Source organism: Pteropus vampyrus, unplaced genomic scaffold (genome assembly GCF_000151845.1).
Source record: "Pteropus vampyrus isolate Shadow unplaced genomic scaffold, Pvam_2.0 Scaffold503, whole genome shotgun sequence".
In the NCBI taxonomy this organism is placed as follows: domain Eukaryota; kingdom Metazoa; phylum Chordata; class Mammalia; order Chiroptera; family Pteropodidae; genus Pteropus; species Pteropus vampyrus.
The window spans coordinates 1,082,704-1,102,009 of NW_011889284.1; the positions used below are offsets into that span (position 1 = coordinate 1,082,704).

Here is a 19,306-nt window from a genome sequence, read left to right on the forward strand (position 1 = left end):
AATGTCCTAGGTTTCCAGTTTTGGAAAAGCCAATAAATTTTGGCTTGATCAAAAGATTTATTATTTTCACATGTAGACAGCTGCTAGCATTGGTTCAGAGGCTCAGCTATGTCAAGATCAGTGCCTGTTCCATTCTCTTGGATTTTGTAACTCCAGGAATCATATCTGTATTTAAAAGAATAAGAGGGTGAAGAGGAAGCACCAGAAATGTTTGTTCCTTTTATCATTAAAGGAAAGTTTTCTCTCTTCAGATTTCATAGTCCAGTACTATGTCTATTTCTGTAACTGTATTTTTAAAATTCATAACCTTATATTATAGTGTTGTACTACAGGCATCTGCAGAGCAGGACACTTTGGAAAGGTTTTATTGTCTATAGTTTTGCCTTATTCAGAGTGTCGTATAGTTGGAATCATACAGTATCTAGCCTTTCACATTGGCTTATTACATTAAACAATATGCATTTAAGGATCATTCCGTGTCTTTTTGTGGCTTGATAAATCAGTTCTCTTTATCGCAGAGTAGCATTCCATTGTGTAGAGGTACCACAGTTTGTTTACCTGTTCACCTATCAAGGGGCATCTTGGTTGCTGCCAATTTTTGGCAATTATGAATAAACCTGCTACAAACATTCATGTGCAGGTTCTTGCACGGACATAAGTTTTCAGCTCATTCGGGTAAAATGCTGAGGAGTGCAATTGCTGCATTGTATGGTAAGCCCATGTTTAGCTTTGCACAGAGCACCGCCCCCCGTCTTCCAAAGTGGTTGTACCATTTTGCTTTCTCACTAGCAACGAATGAGAGTTCTTATCGCTCCACCAGCATTTTGCCAGCATTTGGTGCTGTCATTTCTTTGGATTTTAGCCATTCTAATAGATATGTAAGTTGAGCTCGTTGTTACTCACTCTTGCCTTCCATTTAGAATGACCTTCGAGGCCTACTTCAAAGATTACCTCCCTTGTGAAGTCTTCCCTGATGCTGACTCCAGCATAGCCCCTGCTGGTCTTGAAGTGATCTCCTCCTATTTGAAATCCTGTTTCTGATCCTTCTGTGTTCTTCTTTGCAGTCTACATAACCAAGATACTACTTTCCACAGCAATGTCCATCTCTCCACAGCCTCTCCACAATTTCTGAGAGTTCCTGTTCCCCCTGCTCTGTTTGGCTCCTGGGCTGTCTATGTTTTCCCTCGAATCAACCCAGATAGGAAACTCAACTCCACTGGTTTTCACAGGAAAGTTGACCTACCCTAAGGATTGCGTGAGTGTGACATCCTGATGTGGAAAGATCATAGGGTCATACTCATGACCTCCTGACTAGATCTCTCCTGTCTTCTGTTTCCTCCTTCCTTTCTGGAGCAAAACATATTCCTGTCTTTGTCTCATGCATGATTGTTTAATATCCTTCTCTTAAGCTTTTGGGGTTGCCAACATGCCTATCCCATGTGGGTGAACCTACTCTAAGGTGGACTATCAAGGCACATTGGTCACAAAAGCATGGACAGAGAGAGGTTTCTTGTACCAGGTGCTAAGAGAAGATGATTTATCTCATCACACCGTATGTAGCTATTTTCACACATAAACTTTTTCTTTCTAGTTAGTAAGGTCCTCAAGGGTAAGAACTAATTCTTCTTCTTTCTGATCGCCATAGTCTCCGCTTCAGAAGGGGTAGTAAGTTTGTATTGGAGGAATGAATGTATACATTGCATATGGCTTTAGTCTCTTTTAAAAAGAAATAAGTGTTTTTCTTATAAGTAGGCATTCTTGAATTGTTAGCAGTTAACCCATTTTCTGTAAAAGTGGAAATACTGACCATAATTTCTTTGCCCAGCATGTAACATTTATTAAGAAATGACAGAAGACACTGTATCACAGATAGAATTAAGATAACTAACAGGCAAGATCATTATGATCCCCCAAAAGGGATGGAATCAAATGTTGAAATACAGAAAAGACTAGCCTACTTCTTAGAAACTGAATATTGAGTGAAGAGCTTCCATTCTCTCCGGTGACATCTGAAGAATGTCACTTGGCTATACTTTGGTGCCTTTAATGTTGGGAAAATTTTTAGGTAAACAGAAGCAAAAAATAGATTATAAAGCAGGGGAAAATTAGACCTTAGACAGTTCTTAAGGATAAAATCCACAATATGGCTGTAATCTTCAATCCTGCAGGAAAATCAGAAATAGTATAGTCAAAGAAATTTGATGATCAGCCAGTGAGTTCACAGCATTTCTGTGTCCGCAGTGGAGAGTCAAGGTACTCACTGCAGACTGGAATCAGATAGAACTCATATATTTGGTAGCCTCCATAACAGAAACCCAAATAGTGGTCCAGGGATGGTTGAGGAGTTAAACCATTCAGAGATACTGTGTCCTGGGCAATTGAAAATCAACAACTTGGCTTTTAGCAGGTGGGCTGGCAACAGGTGGGCTCGCAGCAGTAGCAGCAGCAGGCTGGGCGGCAGCAGGACTGTCCACAGTAGGATGGGCGGCAGCAGGAGGCCTGGGCATGGTGCAGCTGGCAGCAGGTTGGTGGTGTGCAGCTCACCACACAGCAGGGGGGCAGGCAGGTGTCCTCCACGCGGCAGTCAGGGCGGCACCACCTGGTGCGACAGCTCACAGCTCCACAGCCACCCTCCTGGCCATAGCCGATGCCATAGCCGGTCCCACAGCCCGTCCCGCAGCCCGTCCCGCAGCCCATCCCACAGCCGGTCCCACAGCTGGTCCCGCAGCAGCTGGTCTGGCAGCAAGTTGGCTGGCAGCAGCTGGTCTGACAGCAGGTTGGCTGGCAGCAGCTGGTCTGGCAGCAGCTTGGCCGGCAGCAGCTGGAGCCACAGGTCCCACCAGTGGAGCAGCTGGGAAATCCACAAAAGCTAGTGGTGCAGCAGGCCATGGTGACAGGAATTGGGTTGAGAGTCAGGTTGCTTGGGGGAGTTTTGCTGGTGACTTCTACATCGGGCCCTTTATATATCCTGGTCAGTTGCTATTTATACAATTCTTAACATATTTTCCTTGTTTTTGTTTAAATTTGTTCTTCAGTGGTCCTCTGATTGGCTAACATTGAAATACCATGACACATTATGAGCAGCAGTTTAGAAATTGTTTTATAGTTTCATTTGGACTCCTCATATTGGTCCTTTGCTCTTTGGAATATGTTTGTGGTTTCCCATGTTCAAAGAGTCCTCCCATTTTAGTCCACGTCAACACCTTTGCTTTGTAGAGCTATTTATTTCACATGACACTCGGTCCACATCTCTAAGGCTAAGGGTAATTATGCTCCTTTTTCTAACTATAATTTTTTCCTTCTGGATGTATAGACAAAATATTATTGAATTTAGGACATCACGGCATCCACTGAATTGAAAGAGTACCTTTAGTCATGCATAATTTAGTTTTCAACTTATTTACTTCAATTACCATTATAGTTTCTTTGATTTCAACCAATTTGAAATGTGCAAATATTGTTTGCATTCCAGGCCAGAAATCTCTTCTGGTGAACCAAATGACATTGTATATATGAGTATCTAGCAGTGTGCTTAGCTTCTGGCAGTACCTTAATAAATGTTTTTTGAATATGATTTGGAGTGGGTGGAGTAAAAGGCATGATTCATGGATGCCCGTGCCACTTAGACATGATGAAATAGAACTTTCAAGCTGAAGTACTTCTCACGAAGGAGTCCTTGTTATTGTCAAAAGAGACTGGGAAATGCTGAAAATTTTTTCTACATTTAATAGTTGAACCAAGGCTCAGGAAAAAACATCTGGGAGTTGTGACGTTTTGAAGAATTCACGTTTTTCTTCTCTGAAATGTGTAATCTCGTATGCGATCTATCATTGCTCCAATTAAATGATAGAGGTAAGTTCTGGGAGCTTGTAAATAACTCCGAAAATATTTTTCATAAATAACTCAGAAAATATTTTTCATAAATAACTCAGAAAATATTTTTCATAAAGTGTTGTATTTTGTATTTTTCACTCAAATACTTAATGAGTAATTGAAAATTAATTGGTAAAAGATATTTTTAGATCTAGGTTAACTTCTTAAGAGAACATCTTTGAAATTGGGTTGCAAAGTGCAAAATATATAGTTGTGTCAGATTTCTAATGTATGTGTCTGACGTGTGGTGATAGTGGGACTCACTGGGTATCTACATAGCTGTTTATTCTATTCTCATGTAGACCTTATACACCTTATACATACTTAGAGCGAATGGAGGTAAGTGCTGGGCATTGAAGCTTAGAGAACAATTTGGGAATCAGTGGGAAGAATATAATAGGCTAAGGCATAGGAATTAAACCTAAATGATCTTGGAAAACAGATAGTATTTGATGTATAGTATCTGGTAGATATTTTAAAATCTAGTAATTAATGTAGTTCTTTAGATAATGGGCATATATGAAGGAGAACATTTAGTATATTAAATGCAAGGAGATTTAAAATGGTAGAAATGCATCTAGGTAGAAATCCTATAGCTTTGATCAGCCTGAAAATTTTAGCTAAAAGTGTTCTTATTGGTCTAGACATAACCATAATTAGATTAGAGTATGTAAGTACTTAAATAACTTCAAACATTATTTAAGGTATGGAGCATTTTATTAACTGATAGATGTAAGCCTAATGTAATTTGTATTTAATCTTTCTGGTTTAGACTTTACGTTTATTATCAAAGTGCAAATCCACTCTTCTTGAATTTAAACTAAAGATGGACAAGCTTAAATAGAAGGAAGAAAATAACTCAGTTTGCTTTGCACATTTAAACATTTTATTTGAAATTAACAGAGGATATTCAAGGAGAAAGCAGGTCTGAAAATGTGTGGGGATCAGGAAATAAGGAGGAGAATAAAGATGTCACTGATTTGACACTCTGATTAACACATTTTCAGTGTGCTAACTCAGCACATCCAAGAGGGTCCTAAGACTTTTGTTATTTCTGAGCAGCTTAAAAACATTGTGCTACTTAGTATCCAAATAAAATTGAACACTTCTTCAGATACTAATGCAGTTTTGCTGTACTTCTCCTTTCATTCTTAAGTAATCAGCAACCTGGCTTTTAGCAGGTGGGCTCACAGCAGGTGGGCTGGCAGCAGGTAGGCTCACAGCAGGCGGGCTCGCAGCAGTAGCAGCAGCAGGCTGGGCGGCAGCAGGACTGTCCACAGTAGGATGGGCGGCAGCAGGAGGCCTGGGCATGGTGCAGCTGGCAGCAGGTTGGTGGTGTGCAGCTCACCACACAGCAGGGGGGCAGGCAGGTGTCCTCCACGCGGCAGTCAGGGCGGCACCACCTGGTGCGACAGCTCACAGCTCCACAGCCACCCTCCTGGCCATAGCCGATGCCACAGCCGGTCCCGCAGCCCGTCCCGCAGCCGGTCCCACAGCCTGTCCCACAGCAGCTGGTCTGACAGCAAGTTGGCTGGCAGCAGCTGGTCTGGCAGCAGCTTGGCCGGCAGCAGCTGGAGCCACAGGTCCCACCGGTAGAGCAGCTGGGAAATCCACAAAAGCTAGTGGTGCAGCAGGCCATGGTGTCAAGAGTTGGGTTGAGAGTTGTGTTAAGAGAAGTTTCTGAGTTTTGGCTGCATCTTCTACAACTGGCCTTTTATATAGTTTCCAGAGCCACCTATTTCCCTAGCCTTTAGCATCTTTCCTTGATAGTATTTGCAAAGTTAGTTTCTGATTGGCTAATACTTGAGTTGTTTAGAAAATTATAAATAGCACTTTAATAGCCTGCTTTGGTCATTGCTAAATTAAGTATCATTATATTTCTTCTTTGCCCTCTGGATCAAGTGAAGGCTCATTATGGAAGCCAATCATGGCAGCACCTCTTTATGTTAGTCACGTGACAGATAAGACTTGTGCCAACCACTGCCCTGGCTTGCTTTGTGATATCCTTCCTTTGATAACCATAAGGCAGAGTTTATTTAAACATTTTCTGCCAAGGTGGTCACTCAATTAAGGATCATGATTTCATAATCAAGTTGTCCAGACTTGGAATAACTAACATCAGTGTCATCAAAACATCAGTTATCACCTGATTCATCAACATCCGAAAGAAGTATGCCTTTCTATGATCAGAGTGTGCAAGTTGTAGAATCTCAGAGCTCTAAAGGGCATTTTTGCCTTCAGTCATCAATGTACGTGTTCCCAACTGAGACCCTCAGTGACTTTAGCCTATAGACTGTTTTCTGACTCTACTAAATTAAAAATATATGCTCGTGATGAGTACACATTTTCACAAGTCAAACAGTACAAAGGCTCAGATAGAGAAGTTAATATTTTCCCTCCTTTCCCCCAAACACACACATCCCTTCCAAAACTAGTATTCTAGAGATAATCAAGATTAAGTGCGTATTCTTTAATACTTTCCTTCCTGCTTATAAACCAGCATATATACACATATATCTTCTAGTCAGTAAAGTTGGGGTCTTCTATACAGATTTATTTTAAAAATTAATTATGGTAAAATACACATAACATAAAAGTTACCATCTTAAGGATCTTTAAGAGTACAGTTCACTAGTATTAAGTAAATTTACATTGTGAATTCTTTTTATCTTGCAAAACAGAAACTCTATATCCATGAAACAACTTTCCCATTCTCTCCTCCCCAAATCCTTAACAACCACTATTCTTCTTTGTGTCTGGATGATTTTGACCAATCTAAGTACCTCATGTAAGTGGAATCATACAGTATTTATCTTTTTGTGACTGGCTTATTTCACTTAGCATAATGTTTTTAAGATTCATCCATATTGTAGAATGTGTCAGAATTTTCTTCCCTTTTAAGGCTGAATAAATTCCATTGTATGTGTCACTACAATGTGTTTATCCATTCATCCATCCATCAACAGACACTTGAGTTGTTTCTACCTCTTGGCTATGTGATTAATGCTGCTTTTGGTTTTACAAACTGGCCCCCATACATGAAGGGCAAGGAGAGACCAAAGAAAGAGGCAGACCACTCCAGATTGGTAGGTGGCAGGCTTGAAAAGCAAGAAAACTTACTTATGAGGCTTGTCTTGGTTGACCACAAGACAAGCAGATAGCTGCACCCACCTGCCAAATCTTAAAAGTTTATATGGAGGCTTTAATTGAGTTCAGTCACGTGTACCATTCAGGTGGTCAATAATGCATTGCTCTCTAAAGGCTTCGTCCTTGAAAACAGATCTCATTGTGGGAATGGTAAGCAGAGAGTACATTCCAAGGACAGGGGAGGAGGTGAGGAGCCTTTGAATGCTTGGGTCCAGCTCTTAGGTCAACCGGTGGTCCTGTTCTTTTGATTACCTCCTCCAACAGCTATGATGAACATAGGGGTACAAATATCTCTTCAAGACTGTGCTTTCAATTCTTTGGGGTTTATACCAGAAGCGGAATTGCTGGTTTATATAGTAGTTCTATTTTTAGTTTTTTGAGTAATTGCCATACTATTTCCCATGGTGGCTATACTATTTTACATTTCTACCAACAATGCACAAGAATTCCAATTTCTCCACATCATTGCCAACACTTTTGGTTTTTTTGAGTAGCCCTACTAATGGGTGTGAGGTGGCATGTCATTGTGGTTTTTATTCAAATTTTCCCAATTATTAGTGATATTGAACATCTTTTCATATGCTTCTTGACCATTCGTATATCTTATTTGGAGAAATGTCCATTTATGTCTTTTGCCCAATTTTTAATTGTTTTGTTGTTGTTTTTGTTGAGTTTAGGAGTTCTTTGTGTGTTCTGGATACTAACCCCTAACTGGATATATAATTTGCAAATATTTTCTCCCATTTTATAGGTTTCCTTTTCATTTTGTTAATTATGTTCTTCAATGCACAGAAGTTTTAAATTTCAATGTAGTTCAATTTATTTATTTTTTACTTCTGTTACCTATGCTTTTGATGTCATATCCAAGAAATCACTGCTAAATCTAACATCATGAAGCTTTCCCTCTATGTTTTCTTCTAAGAGTTTTAGCTTTTATATTTAGTTCTTTGATCCATTTTGAGTTAATTTTTGTATATGGTTTAATGTTTTGTACATGGTTTAGGGTACAGCTTCATTTTTTTTTTTTTTTTGGATATCCAGTTTACCCAGCACCATTTGTTGAAAATACTGTCTTTTCCCCTTGGCGCCCTTGTTAAAAATCATTTGGTCCTATATGTGAAAGTTATTTTTTCTAGGCTCTCCATTCTATTTATCTATATGTCTGCCTTTATGTCAGTACCATACTTTTTGGATTATTATAGCTTTGTAACATAGTTTATAATCAGGAAATGTGATGCTTCCAGCTTTATTCTTCCTTCTAAAGATTGTTTTGGATATTTAGGGTCTTTTGTGGCTCCATACAAATTTTAGGATTGTTTTATCCATTTCTGTGATAAATGCCATTAGAATTTAAATAGAGATTGCATTGAATCTTTAGACCATTTTAGCTAAGTATGGATATTTTAACAATATTAATTCTTCCAGTCCATGAGCATGGAACACCTTTCATTTATTTGTGTGTTTTTTTTTTCAATTTATTTCATCAATGCCTTATATTTTTCAGTGCAGAAATCCTTCACTTCCTTAGTTACATTTATTCCAAAGTATTTCATTCTTTTCGATGCCATTGTAAATGGAATTGTTTTCTTAATTTCTCTTTCTGATAGATTAATAATGTAGAGAAACGCAACTGATTTTGTGTATTGATTTCGTATACTGCAACTTTACTGAATACATTCATTAGTTCAACAGTATTTTGGTGGCATCTTTAGGGTTTTCTATATGTAATATTGTGTCATCAGCAAATAGAGACAATTTTACTTCATTCTTTCTGATTTGGATGCCTTTTATTTCTTTTTCTTTCCTAACTGCTCTGGGTAGGATTTCCAATACTATGGTAAATAGAAAAAGTGAAAGTGGGAACCCTTCTGTTCCTGAACTTAGAGGAAAAGCTTTCAGTCTTTTACCATTGAGTTGATGTTAGTGTGGGATTTTCATATATGGCTTTTATTATGCTGAGGAAATTTCTTTCTATTTATAGTTTGTTAAGTGTTCTTTTTAATAATAAAAGAGTGTTGAATTTCATTAGATGTTTTCTGTCTATCTATTGAGATAACCATGAGTTTCCCCACTCTTCATTCGGCTATGTGATATATTGCATTGATTGGTTTTCATATCTTGAACCATCCTTACATTCTAGGATAAAATTTTACTTGGTCATAGGGTATAATCCTTTTAATGTGCTTTTGAATTCTGTTTGATAGTATTTTGTTGAGGAATTTCGCATCAACATTCACAGGGATGTTGGTCTGTAGTTGTCTTGTAGTGTCTTTATCTGGCTTTGGTATCTGGGTAATGCTGACTTCATAGGATGAATTTGGAAGTGTTCCCTCCTCTTCAATTTTTTTGGAGGAGTTTGAAGAGGATTCATGTTAATTTTTCATGAAACATTTGGTAGAATTCATCACTGAAGCCTTCTGATACTGAGATTTTCTCTTTTGGGTTTTTTTTTTTTTTAAATTACTGATTCAATCTCCTTATTATAGATCTGTTCAAATTTTCTATTTCTTCAGGATTCAGTTTTGATTGGAATTTTCTCTTTCATCTAGGTTTTTCAATTTGTTGCCCTGTCCAATACACATTAGTCGATCTTTTAAAAAGCTGTGCCATATTTCAGAGTATGAACATAGCACACTTTATTCAGTCATCCTCTATTGATAAATCCTCAATCATTTTTAGTTTGTGCCTTTAACTTTTAAAAAAATCATAGAATTTTAAGCTGAAAGTAACTTAAAACAGGTCCAGAGTTAGGTGGTTAGAGGTGGTCGGTCATTTGATGTCAGGGACTGAGCTCTTAACTGAGAATTAAATTAATTAAACTAAATAGGCTTCTCAAACTGGTTCTACATTTAAGTGACTGTGAACCTCAGAAAAGTCACTTAATCCCTCTGAACATTAGTTTGTTCATCTGTAAAATGAGATTATCTCTCAGATACCTCCAGGGCCAAAATTCCTGAAGGCATGATCTGGCCATGTCTGCTTCATCTTGGTATCCTACACAGTATCTTCTGTACCATTTTGTAGGTCAATGTTTAGTAAATGCTTGTTGAATAAAAGAGAGAATGAATGATTAGCAGTGTATGGTCATGCTAAATAGCCAAATTTGCGTTTTACCAAAGCGACTTGTCATTTTAGTTTATATTTTCTTCTCAGTAGGAGCTGTTAGGTAGTAATACCTGAAAGTGGTCAGTAGTTAGAGCCAAAGGGGCAGGAGGACAAAACGTTTTCATTTCTGTTCTGTTGTTTTCTGGATTGGATCAGGTCTTTTCTAATTACTCGATTTTCACTGCCCCTCGAATGAATAAAGCATTGTAATTTTAACCAAAGTAATATTCTGAATTAAAAAGAATATCTTCAGTCTCTCCCCTTGAGTTTTAATCCCAAGGAACCAGGAGTTAATCCTCATCCTTTTCCCCAAACCACCCACATTTATGAAGCATTCCGTGATACTTAATGTTTAAATATGTATAAATTCATTTTATTTGTGTTTTATATATAAATGCATATATAGTAAATTTGTGTGTATTTCTAAGTAAACATTTTAAACCAAAGTAGATATGTCAATTCCAAAAAACAGAGTAATATCTTTATTATCCTCACTTTCAGTTTAGAAACTGGGGAAAAAAGTTTTTGGGGTAAAAATCTCCATCTAATCGAAAGCCCATTTTCTCAAAGAGATAGCCCCAATTTATAATCTCTTGCTTTACTCTGCAAGGTCACATGTAAATGGAAGAGTATAATATCTTAGCATATATTACCATTGTTTGAAGATTGCCTGAAAGAGCATTCCTCTAAAAGACATAACAAAATAAGTCATATTCTGGCTCTAGTTTCAGAAGTCCTGACTTCTGTAGCTTTCTGATTTTGAAGGCACTGTGTGATGCCAGGATATGGTCATGTGCTATTTCTGAAGCCATAGAACTGCCTTTGCTCTATCTTTTTATGGGGATTAACCCCCGCTGGATCTGATCAGCTTTCCTAACATGGTATAAGAAGAGCAGTGTGGGATAGCAAAACCAGATTAAAATCGATTGTATGACTTTCTGTGAAATATACATCATGAACACACTCAGTGAAGAAATAGATATAATTTATTAGACCTTGGTATATTATTCCCCTTTCATAAGAAGTACAATCTGCAGGACAGTGCAGTATAGGAGGTGAATGTATCTGAAAAGGAGAGGCGGTTCTTCCAAGGCCTTGGCAAGCACTAAGCCACAGAGAGTAGCATCGAATTCTTGCTGAAGGTCAATCCTAAGGCAAATTGGTTTTTCCATTTCTTGAATCAAATTTGTATTTTGGCAGCTTCAGTGGGGAGATCAAGATCTGTGAGGGAGATAGGTCTGTGAGACCCAAATATTCGGTAACTCCCACAACAAAAGCCAAATAAAAAGTTCAAGAACTTGTTATTGTTAGTAGGCCAGGAGTGGTTGAAGAGATAATTAGTTCATGGATTGAGTTGGAAGTTGAAACTTCAAGTTGAAAATCAGCAACCTGGCTTTTAGCAGGTGGGCTGGCAACAGGCGGGCTCGCAGCAGTAGCAGCAGCAGGCTGGGCGGCAGCAGGACTGTCCACAGTAGGATGGGCGGCAGCAGGAGGCCTGGGCGTGGTGCAGCTGGCAGCAGGTTGGTGGTGTGCAGCTCACCACACAGCAGGGGGGCAGGCAGGTGTCCTCCACGCGGCAGTCAGGGCGGCACCACCTGGTGCGACAGCTCACAGCTCCACAGCCACCCTCCTGGCCATAGCCGATGCCACAGCCGGTCCCGCAGCCCGTCCCGCAGCCGGTCCCACAGCCTGTCCCACAGCAGCTGGTCTGGCAGCAAGTTGGCTGGCAGCAGCTGGTCTGGCAGCAGGTTGGCTGGCAGCAGCTGGTCTGGCAGCAGGTAGGCTGGCAGCAGCTTGGTGGGCAGCAGCTGGAGCCACAGGTCCCACCAGTGGAGCAGCTGGGAAATCCACAGAAGCTAGTGGTGCAGCAGGCCATGGTGTCAGGATTTGGTTTGCTTTGAGAAATTTTTTAGTTTTGGCGATGACTTCCACACTGGGCCTTTTATAAGCCCTGGCCAGCTATTATTTACGTAATTCCCAAAGACTCTTCCTTGTTTGTGTTTAAATAACTTCTTTCTGAATGATAATTGCCCTGACCCTGAGTTATTTGTTCAACCTTCTCAAAGCCTTTAAAAATTGATTTTGCTGGTCCTCAATTAGGATTCTTTACCATTGTCAAGTAGTCATTAGCATTCATTGAGAATATAACCCCTAATTTTCCATATTTGTTAAAATTTGCTCGTTGCCCAAAGAACAACTGGCTGATGCCTCACCTTTAAGGAGTGTCAAAATTACTCAATGTTGACCCTAATAATTGAGCTCTTGGGTCTCACACGGCAGATTAATTCTCAGCAACGTAGCCTCCGATGTTGACTGCCGCCTCTTCTCATCTTTGCCAGAGAAGCAAAGTGATTCAGCTGGCCAGAAAGGAATGCTTTCATTGAAGTCTGGGGAATATGGATGGCTTGTTACTGATAATATTTTGGGGGCATTTATATGTCCAAACTGTTCTGGCACTTTGCATCAATTCATTTAATTTTCACAGCAGTTCTCCCAGGTAGATATCATTGCTATTCTATCATCCATCTGAGGAAACTGAGCCACAAACAGATTTAAGTCATTCACCCAAGTTCACACTAACAAGTGGTGAATTGAAAATTTGAACCCACGCCATCTGACTCCAGACTAAACTCTGTAAACCAATACAGCCAAGTCTCTCTTTTCTATGTATGCAGGTTTTCTAAGGAAAATCAAAGAGTGGAAGCAAAATGTGAAAATTTGCCCCCTTTTTGAGAGCAAAGAGAAGAAAGGCAGAGTTTAGGGCGAGGAATAACATTGTTTAATAGAGATTTCTCTGGAGATTTAATTTAATTTTTTTAATTGTATAATAAACACAGTTCAAGAAAATTTTTTTTAGCTCCTAAACAAATTTTATTTACTTTAGATCTTTATCCACGCAGTTTTTAGAGTAGCAAAATGCAGTTGTTTTCTATTTAAAATTGTGTGTAGGAGGAAAACTATCCTTTGCATTTTTTTTACAGATTCAATAGTATCAATAGTATCATGGTTTGGAAAGCCAGTTGCATATTTCTAATCTTGATACAAACATAAGGTAACATTAACATCGCATATTCACAGATTTAAGGATTTAAGCTTACTACAAAACCCCCAAACACTGCTTCTTCCCCCATCTTTGGCTTTAGAGTAAAACCTGACATTTTCCCATAGGCTGCTGTGCTTAAGTCTGAGATTTTTCTAGTAAGAACTACCTAGCAAGTGGTTTTGGTTCCACAAGGAAAAGCTTTAGTAGAAGCTTTCAGGGAGCACTGAGATCTGGCCGGGCAGAACCCCTGCCAGCTGAGCTAGTCACTGGGTCTGCAGCTGGGGTGGTGCTCGCCATGGCTGGGCCGATAGAGGAATGTTTTTCTCTAAGCCTGGGTGGCCTGACCTTACCCAGAACCCTGCAAACCGCAGAGAGGAAGTTAGACTCAGGATCCATCAGAATCCCTCCTGGGGCATTTCTTGAATGCCCCAGGCTTCAAGAAAAATCTTAAGTGCTAAAAGAGTTTACCTACTTGACTTGTGACTTTATCTAATCTTTGATTTTAGAATATTCTATAGTAAAAGTTGTAACCAATCTAAAGATGGATGTCACAGCTCGAGCAAGAGAACAAATTTGCCTTTCCTCTGCCTTTTTTGTTTTATTCAGGCCCTCAGTGGATTAATTGATACCTGGCTGTGTTGGCGAGGGTGATCCATCTTCTTTACTCAGTCTACAGGTCAAATGCTAATCTCTTCTGAAAACACCCAGACGTAATGTTTTACCAGCTATCTGGGTATCCCTTAGCCCAATCAAGCTGATACATAAAATTAACCATCACATAAATATGTGATACTTAAATGATACTTAAAATTTGTTATTATGATACTTAAAATTTGAGAATTCTATTCCTCTGCCACAGAATGAAGACTAATCTGAACATTCCCTCACCTCCCCTAAATAAAGAAAACCAAGTTCTTTCCCCCTACCACTTAAATCCATTCTTCTGATTGGTTGTCATAAAAATAGAATTAGAAGTTATAATTATTTGTGGTCTTCCCCAGTGCAGATGTTTTATCCTGTTTAGATGCTGGAGACTCCTATCCTGGTCTTCATTGAGGGGGAAAAAAAAAAAACTAGTACCTTTACATTTAAAGCTTTTTATAATGTAATTACTATGCCTATTCTTTTTGGTTTTAATTATTTCATTTAAGTTATGGTACCCAGACTGTTCCAAGACAATAAGAAGAGAGGATGTGTTGTTGTTGTTGTTGTTATTATGCTTGAATTTTTGCCTTGTGTTTATAGATATTGATGTGTAGAGTTATTTTTCTTTAAGATGTCAGGGTTTCATTTTTCTAGTCATAAGTTTAGGGTGTTCTTCTAATTCGTTAAATTCCACTTAATCACTTCTCTAAATTGGCTGTATCTGCCTTACTTAGATTCCTGAGAGATAAAACACAGTTGATGCACTAACCAAATGAACACCCCAAAATTTTTACCCCAAACCAAGTAACAAGATCTTTCTTTTCTCTCCTGAATTCCAACCTGGTTCTTTTTGGAGCTTCTGAGCCGAAGCCCTTCTGAGTAAAAAGTGCAACCAATCTAAATCATCCAACCTGGTAGAAGGCAAGAGAGTAGTAGATGATGGGAATAGAGTGTGGACCACATTTTAGAAGCGTTGTATATGAATATGTGGATTGTGCTCTGTCCACTAAGAGGAAGGAGACCTTATAGGCTCAACAAGCTCTGTATTACTTGGGCTGTCTAGGCAAAGGTGGTGGCTTTTTCTAATTCTGGTAATGTTGTGCTAGTAGAGATCCCATCTCTTGATTTAAAAAAAATGAGGTGAAATTCACATAATGTAAATTAACCATTTTGAAATGTGCAGTTGAGTGACAGTTGTGCAACGTTGTGCAACTGTCACTCTTCTCTCTAGTTTCAAAACTTTTTCATCACCCCAGAGAAATACCTAATAACCCTTAAGTAATCACACCCCATTCCCCTCTACCTCTAGCTGTTGGCTCACCATTTTGATTTTAAGACCCCAAAGATTTTATCTATTAGAATGGAAGCTCCATTACATGTCTTTTATTTCATCCTTTTTTTAATTCTAGAACTCTCTCTGGAGATTAGAATAAGAATGAGGGTAGTGTGATGTTCATTTAAATCCATCGCTGTAATGGACATTTATTTCCTGCTTCACATGAGAGAATTGTATAGGTATTATGAAAACAGTTGAAATTCCCTTTAGTCATTTTCTAAATATATTTTGATGAACACTAGTGCTGCAGGATGTTAGTTGATGAAAAGTGAATAGAGGATTCCCTGGTTAAATCTGTTTGGGAGTGATGGTTATAGAGGTTCCTTTTGGCAGGACATCTTGGTTTCTTTAATATTCTAATGTGCTTTTTATATAAACCTTCAAGATGGTGATAACACATGCACTGATATTTGACCATTGAATATTTTTCTTCTTCGGGCATCTGAAGGGACTGATTGTCAGTGTGTTACCTGTTTAGGAAATGACCGGCTACCCCATGCCTGGAAGGGACATTATAAGTAGTAAAATTCCATTCTTTCACTTTACAGGTTAGAAATAGGTGCCCAGGCAGGTGAAGGGATTGCTCAAGAATTTATGGATTGTTGTTACAGGTTGGGGTCTAGAATTCAGGATTCCTTTACATATTATGTATTATTGTAAAATATGTGTTTACTGCCTTTCCAGTTATGCATTTTCCTTTTTATATCCCTGATAGTGAAAGAATTGTACACAATCAATAGTATCATGGTTTGGAAAGCCAGTTGCATATTTCTAATCTTGATACAAACATAAGGTAACATTAACATCGCATATTCACAGATTTAAGGATTTAAGCTTACTACAAAACCCCCAAACACTGCTTCTTCCCCCATCTTTGGCTTTAGAGTAAAACCTGACATTTTCCCATAGGCTGCTGTGCTTAAGTCTGAGATTTTTCTAGTAAGAACTACCTAGCAAGTGGTTTTGGTTCCACAAGGAAAAGCTTTAGTAGAAGCTTTCAGGGAGCACTGAGATCTGGCCGGGCAGAACCCCTGCCAGCTGAGCTAGTCACTGGGTCTGCAGCTGGGGTGGTGCTCGCCATGGCTGGGCCGATAGAGGAATGTTTTTCTCTAAGCCTGGGTGGCCTGACCTTACCCAGAACCCTGCAAACTGCAGAGAGGAAGTTAGACTCAGGATCCATCAGAATCCCTCCTGGGGCATTTCTTGAATGCCCCAGGCTTCAAGAAAAATCTTAAGTGCTAAAAGAGTTTACCTACTTGACTTGTGACTTTATCTAATCTTTGATTTTAGAATATTCTATAGTAAAAGTTGTAACCAATCTAAAGATGGATGTCACAGCTCGAGCAAGAGAACAAATTTGCCTTTCCTCTGCCTTTTTTGTTTTATTCAGGCCCTCAGTGGATTAATTGATACCTGGCTGTGTTGGCGAGGGTGATCCATCTTCTTTACTCAGTCTACAGGTCAAATGCTAATCTCTTCTGAAAACACCCAGACGTAATGTTTTACCAGCTATCTGGGTATCCCTTAGCCCAATCAAGCTGATACATAAAATTAACCATCACATAAATATGTGATACTTAAATGATACTTAAAATTTGTTATTATGATACTTAAAATTTGAGAATTCTATTCCTCTGCCACAGAATGAAGACTAATCTGAACATTCCCTCACCTCCCCTAAATAAAGAAAACCAAGTTCTTTCCCCCTACCACTTAAATCCATTCTTCTGATTGGTTGTCATAAAAATAGAATTAGAAGTTATAATTATTTGTGGTCTTCCCCAGTGCAGATGTTTTATCCTGTTTAGATGCTGGAGACTCCTATCCTGGTCTTCATTGAGGGGGAAAAAAAAAAAACTAGTACCTTTACATTTAAAGCTTTTTATAATGTAATTACTATGCCTATTCTTTTTGGTTTTAATTATTTCATTTAAGTTATGGTACCCAGACTGTTCCAAGACAATAAGAAGAGAGGATGTGTTGTTGTTGTTGTTGTTATTATGCTTGAATTTTTGCCTTGTGTTTATAGATATTGATGTGTAGAGTTATTTTTCTTTAAGATGTCAGGGTTTCATTTTTCTAGTCATAAGTTTAGGGTGTTCTTCTAATTCGTTAAATTCCACTTAATCACTTCTCTAAATTGGCTGTATCTGCCTTACTTAGATTCCTGAGAGATAAAACACAGTTGATGCACTAACCAAATGAACACCCCAAAATTTTTACCCCAAACCAAGTAACAAGATCTTTCTTTTCTCTCCTGAATTCCAACCTGGTTCTTTTTGGAGCTTCTGAGCCGAAGCCCTTCTGAGTAAAAAGTGCAACCAATCTAAATCATCCAACCTGGTAGAAGGCAAGAGAGTAGTAGATGATGGGAATAGAGTGTGGACCACATTTTAGAAGCGTTGTATATGAATATGTGGATTGTGCTCTGTCCACTAAGAGGAAGGAGACCTTATAGGCTCAACAAGCTCTGTATTACTTGGGCTGTCTAGGCAAAGGTGGTGGCTTTTTCTAATTCTGGTAATGTTGTGCTAGTAGAGATCCCATCTCTTGATTTAAAAAAAATGAGGTGAAATTCACATAATGTAAATTAACCATTTTGAAATGTGCAGTTGAGTGACAGTTGTGCAACGTTGTGCAACTGTCACTCTTCTCTCTAGTTTCAAAACTTTTTCATCACCCCAGAGAAATACCTAATAACCCTTAAGTAATCACACCCCATTCCCCTCTACCTCTAGCTGTTGGCTCACCATTTTGATTTTAAGACCCCAAAGATTTTATCTATTAGAATGGAAGCTCCATTACATGTCTTTTATTTCATCCTTTTTTTAATTCTAGAACTCTCTCTGGAGATTAGAATAAGAATGAGGGTAGTGTGATGTTCATTTAAATCCATCGCTGTAATGGACATTTATTTCCTGCTTCACATGAGAGAATTGTATAGGTATTATGAAAACAGTTGAAATTCCCTTTAGTCATTTTCTAAATATATTTTGATGAACACTAGTGCTGCAGGATGTTAGTTGATGAAAAGTGAATAGAGGATTCCCTGGTTAAATCTGTTTGGGAGTGATGGTTATAGAGGTTCCTTTTGGCAGGACATCTTGGTTTCTTTAATATTCTAATGTGCTTTTTATATAAACCTTCAAGATGGTGATAACACATGCACTGATATTTGACCATTGAATATTTTTCTTCTTCGGGCATCTGAAGGGACTGATTGTCAGTGTGTTACCTGTTTAGGAAATGACCGGCTACCCCATGCCTGGAAGGGACATTATAAGTAGTAAAATTCCATTCTTTCACTTTACAGGTTAGAAATAGGTGCCCAGGCAGGTGAAGGGATTGCTCAAGAATTTATGGATTGTTGTTACAGGTTGGGGTCTAGAATTCAGGATTCCTTTACATATTATGTATTATTGTAAAATATGTGTTTACTGCCTTTCCAGTTATGCATTTTCCTTTTTATATCCCTGATAGTGAAAGAATTGTACACAAAATCATATATGAATGGAATGAATGGATTTGGCAACATCCTCAAGAAGCTAAATGACATAAAATTCCTTTTTGTAAAATTGATCTTCTGGAACACTTAGCCCATCAACTGTGTATTTGAGGACCTCGGGAAATAGTTCATAAATACTGATGTATTCTTTTAATCATACATTTTGGCTGCAGAACATCAGACCATTTCATGACAAAACAAAGCAAAATCACCTTTTAAAGATCATTAATGAAGGCATAATAATAAATGAAAATCGTAGTACCATGGTACACTTACTGAGATTTTGAAAAATCTTAGTACCTCAATATCAATAACAAATTCCAAAAAATTCTAAAACAATGACTTCATCACTGAAGAATGAAAAATTTTATTAAATCCCAAACCCAATAAGATGTTGAAATATTTCAGATTATATGTATAGTAATGTATTATACACCCTTTTCACTTTGTAGGACTTCTGTTGGTATCCACATCTACGAAGTATTTTCGGCCTTCTATTATAAATTAATTTATATCTTAGGGAAGGTATATAGCCATGTGACAAAGGGTTGCAAGCTGGGTTATGGGTATTGAAGCTCAAAAGTGTGTTGGGATTCTGTATTTGTTAGTTTGGATGTGCCGTTTTCTCAGGCTTCCATTCAGAAGAAAGTTT

The 19,306-nt window shown here is 38.4% G+C and overlaps 3 protein-coding genes across 3 annotated transcripts; all 3 read right to left on the reverse strand.

The window, feature by feature from the left end:
• Window positions 1–2,400: 2,400 nt before the first annotated feature.
• On the reverse strand, window positions 2,401–2,889 carry LOC105307541 (keratin-associated protein 1-3-like). The gene has a single exon (XM_011383087.1). The coding sequence runs from the start codon at window positions 2,887–2,889 to the stop codon at window positions 2,401–2,403; it is 489 nt and encodes a 162-aa protein (XP_011381389.1).
• A 2,158-nt stretch (window positions 2,890–5,047) lies between these two features.
• Window positions 5,048–5,512, reverse strand: LOC105307542 (keratin-associated protein 1-4-like). Its single transcript, XM_011383088.1, has one exon. The coding sequence runs from the start codon at window positions 5,510–5,512 to the stop codon at window positions 5,048–5,050; it is 465 nt and encodes a 154-aa protein (XP_011381390.1).
• Window positions 5,513–11,521: 6,009 nt separating this feature from the next.
• On the reverse strand, window positions 11,522–12,001 carry LOC105307543 (keratin-associated protein 1-1-like). Its single transcript, XM_011383089.1, has one exon. The coding sequence runs from the start codon at window positions 11,999–12,001 to the stop codon at window positions 11,522–11,524; it is 480 nt and encodes a 159-aa protein (XP_011381391.1).
• Between the last annotated feature and the right edge of the window lie 7,305 nt (window positions 12,002–19,306).

Bases quoted from the DNA above. Each gene is read 5' to 3' on its own strand.
- LOC105307541 (XM_011383087.1), bottom strand. From the start codon at position 2,889: ATGGCCTGCTGCACCACTAGCTTTTGTGGATTTCCCAGCTGCTCCACT.
- LOC105307542 (XM_011383088.1), bottom strand. From the start codon at position 5,512: ATGGCCTGCTGCACCACTAGCTTTTGTGGATTTCCCAGCTGCTCTACC.
- LOC105307543 (XM_011383089.1), bottom strand. From the start codon at position 12,001: ATGGCCTGCTGCACCACTAGCTTCTGTGGATTTCCCAGCTGCTCCACT.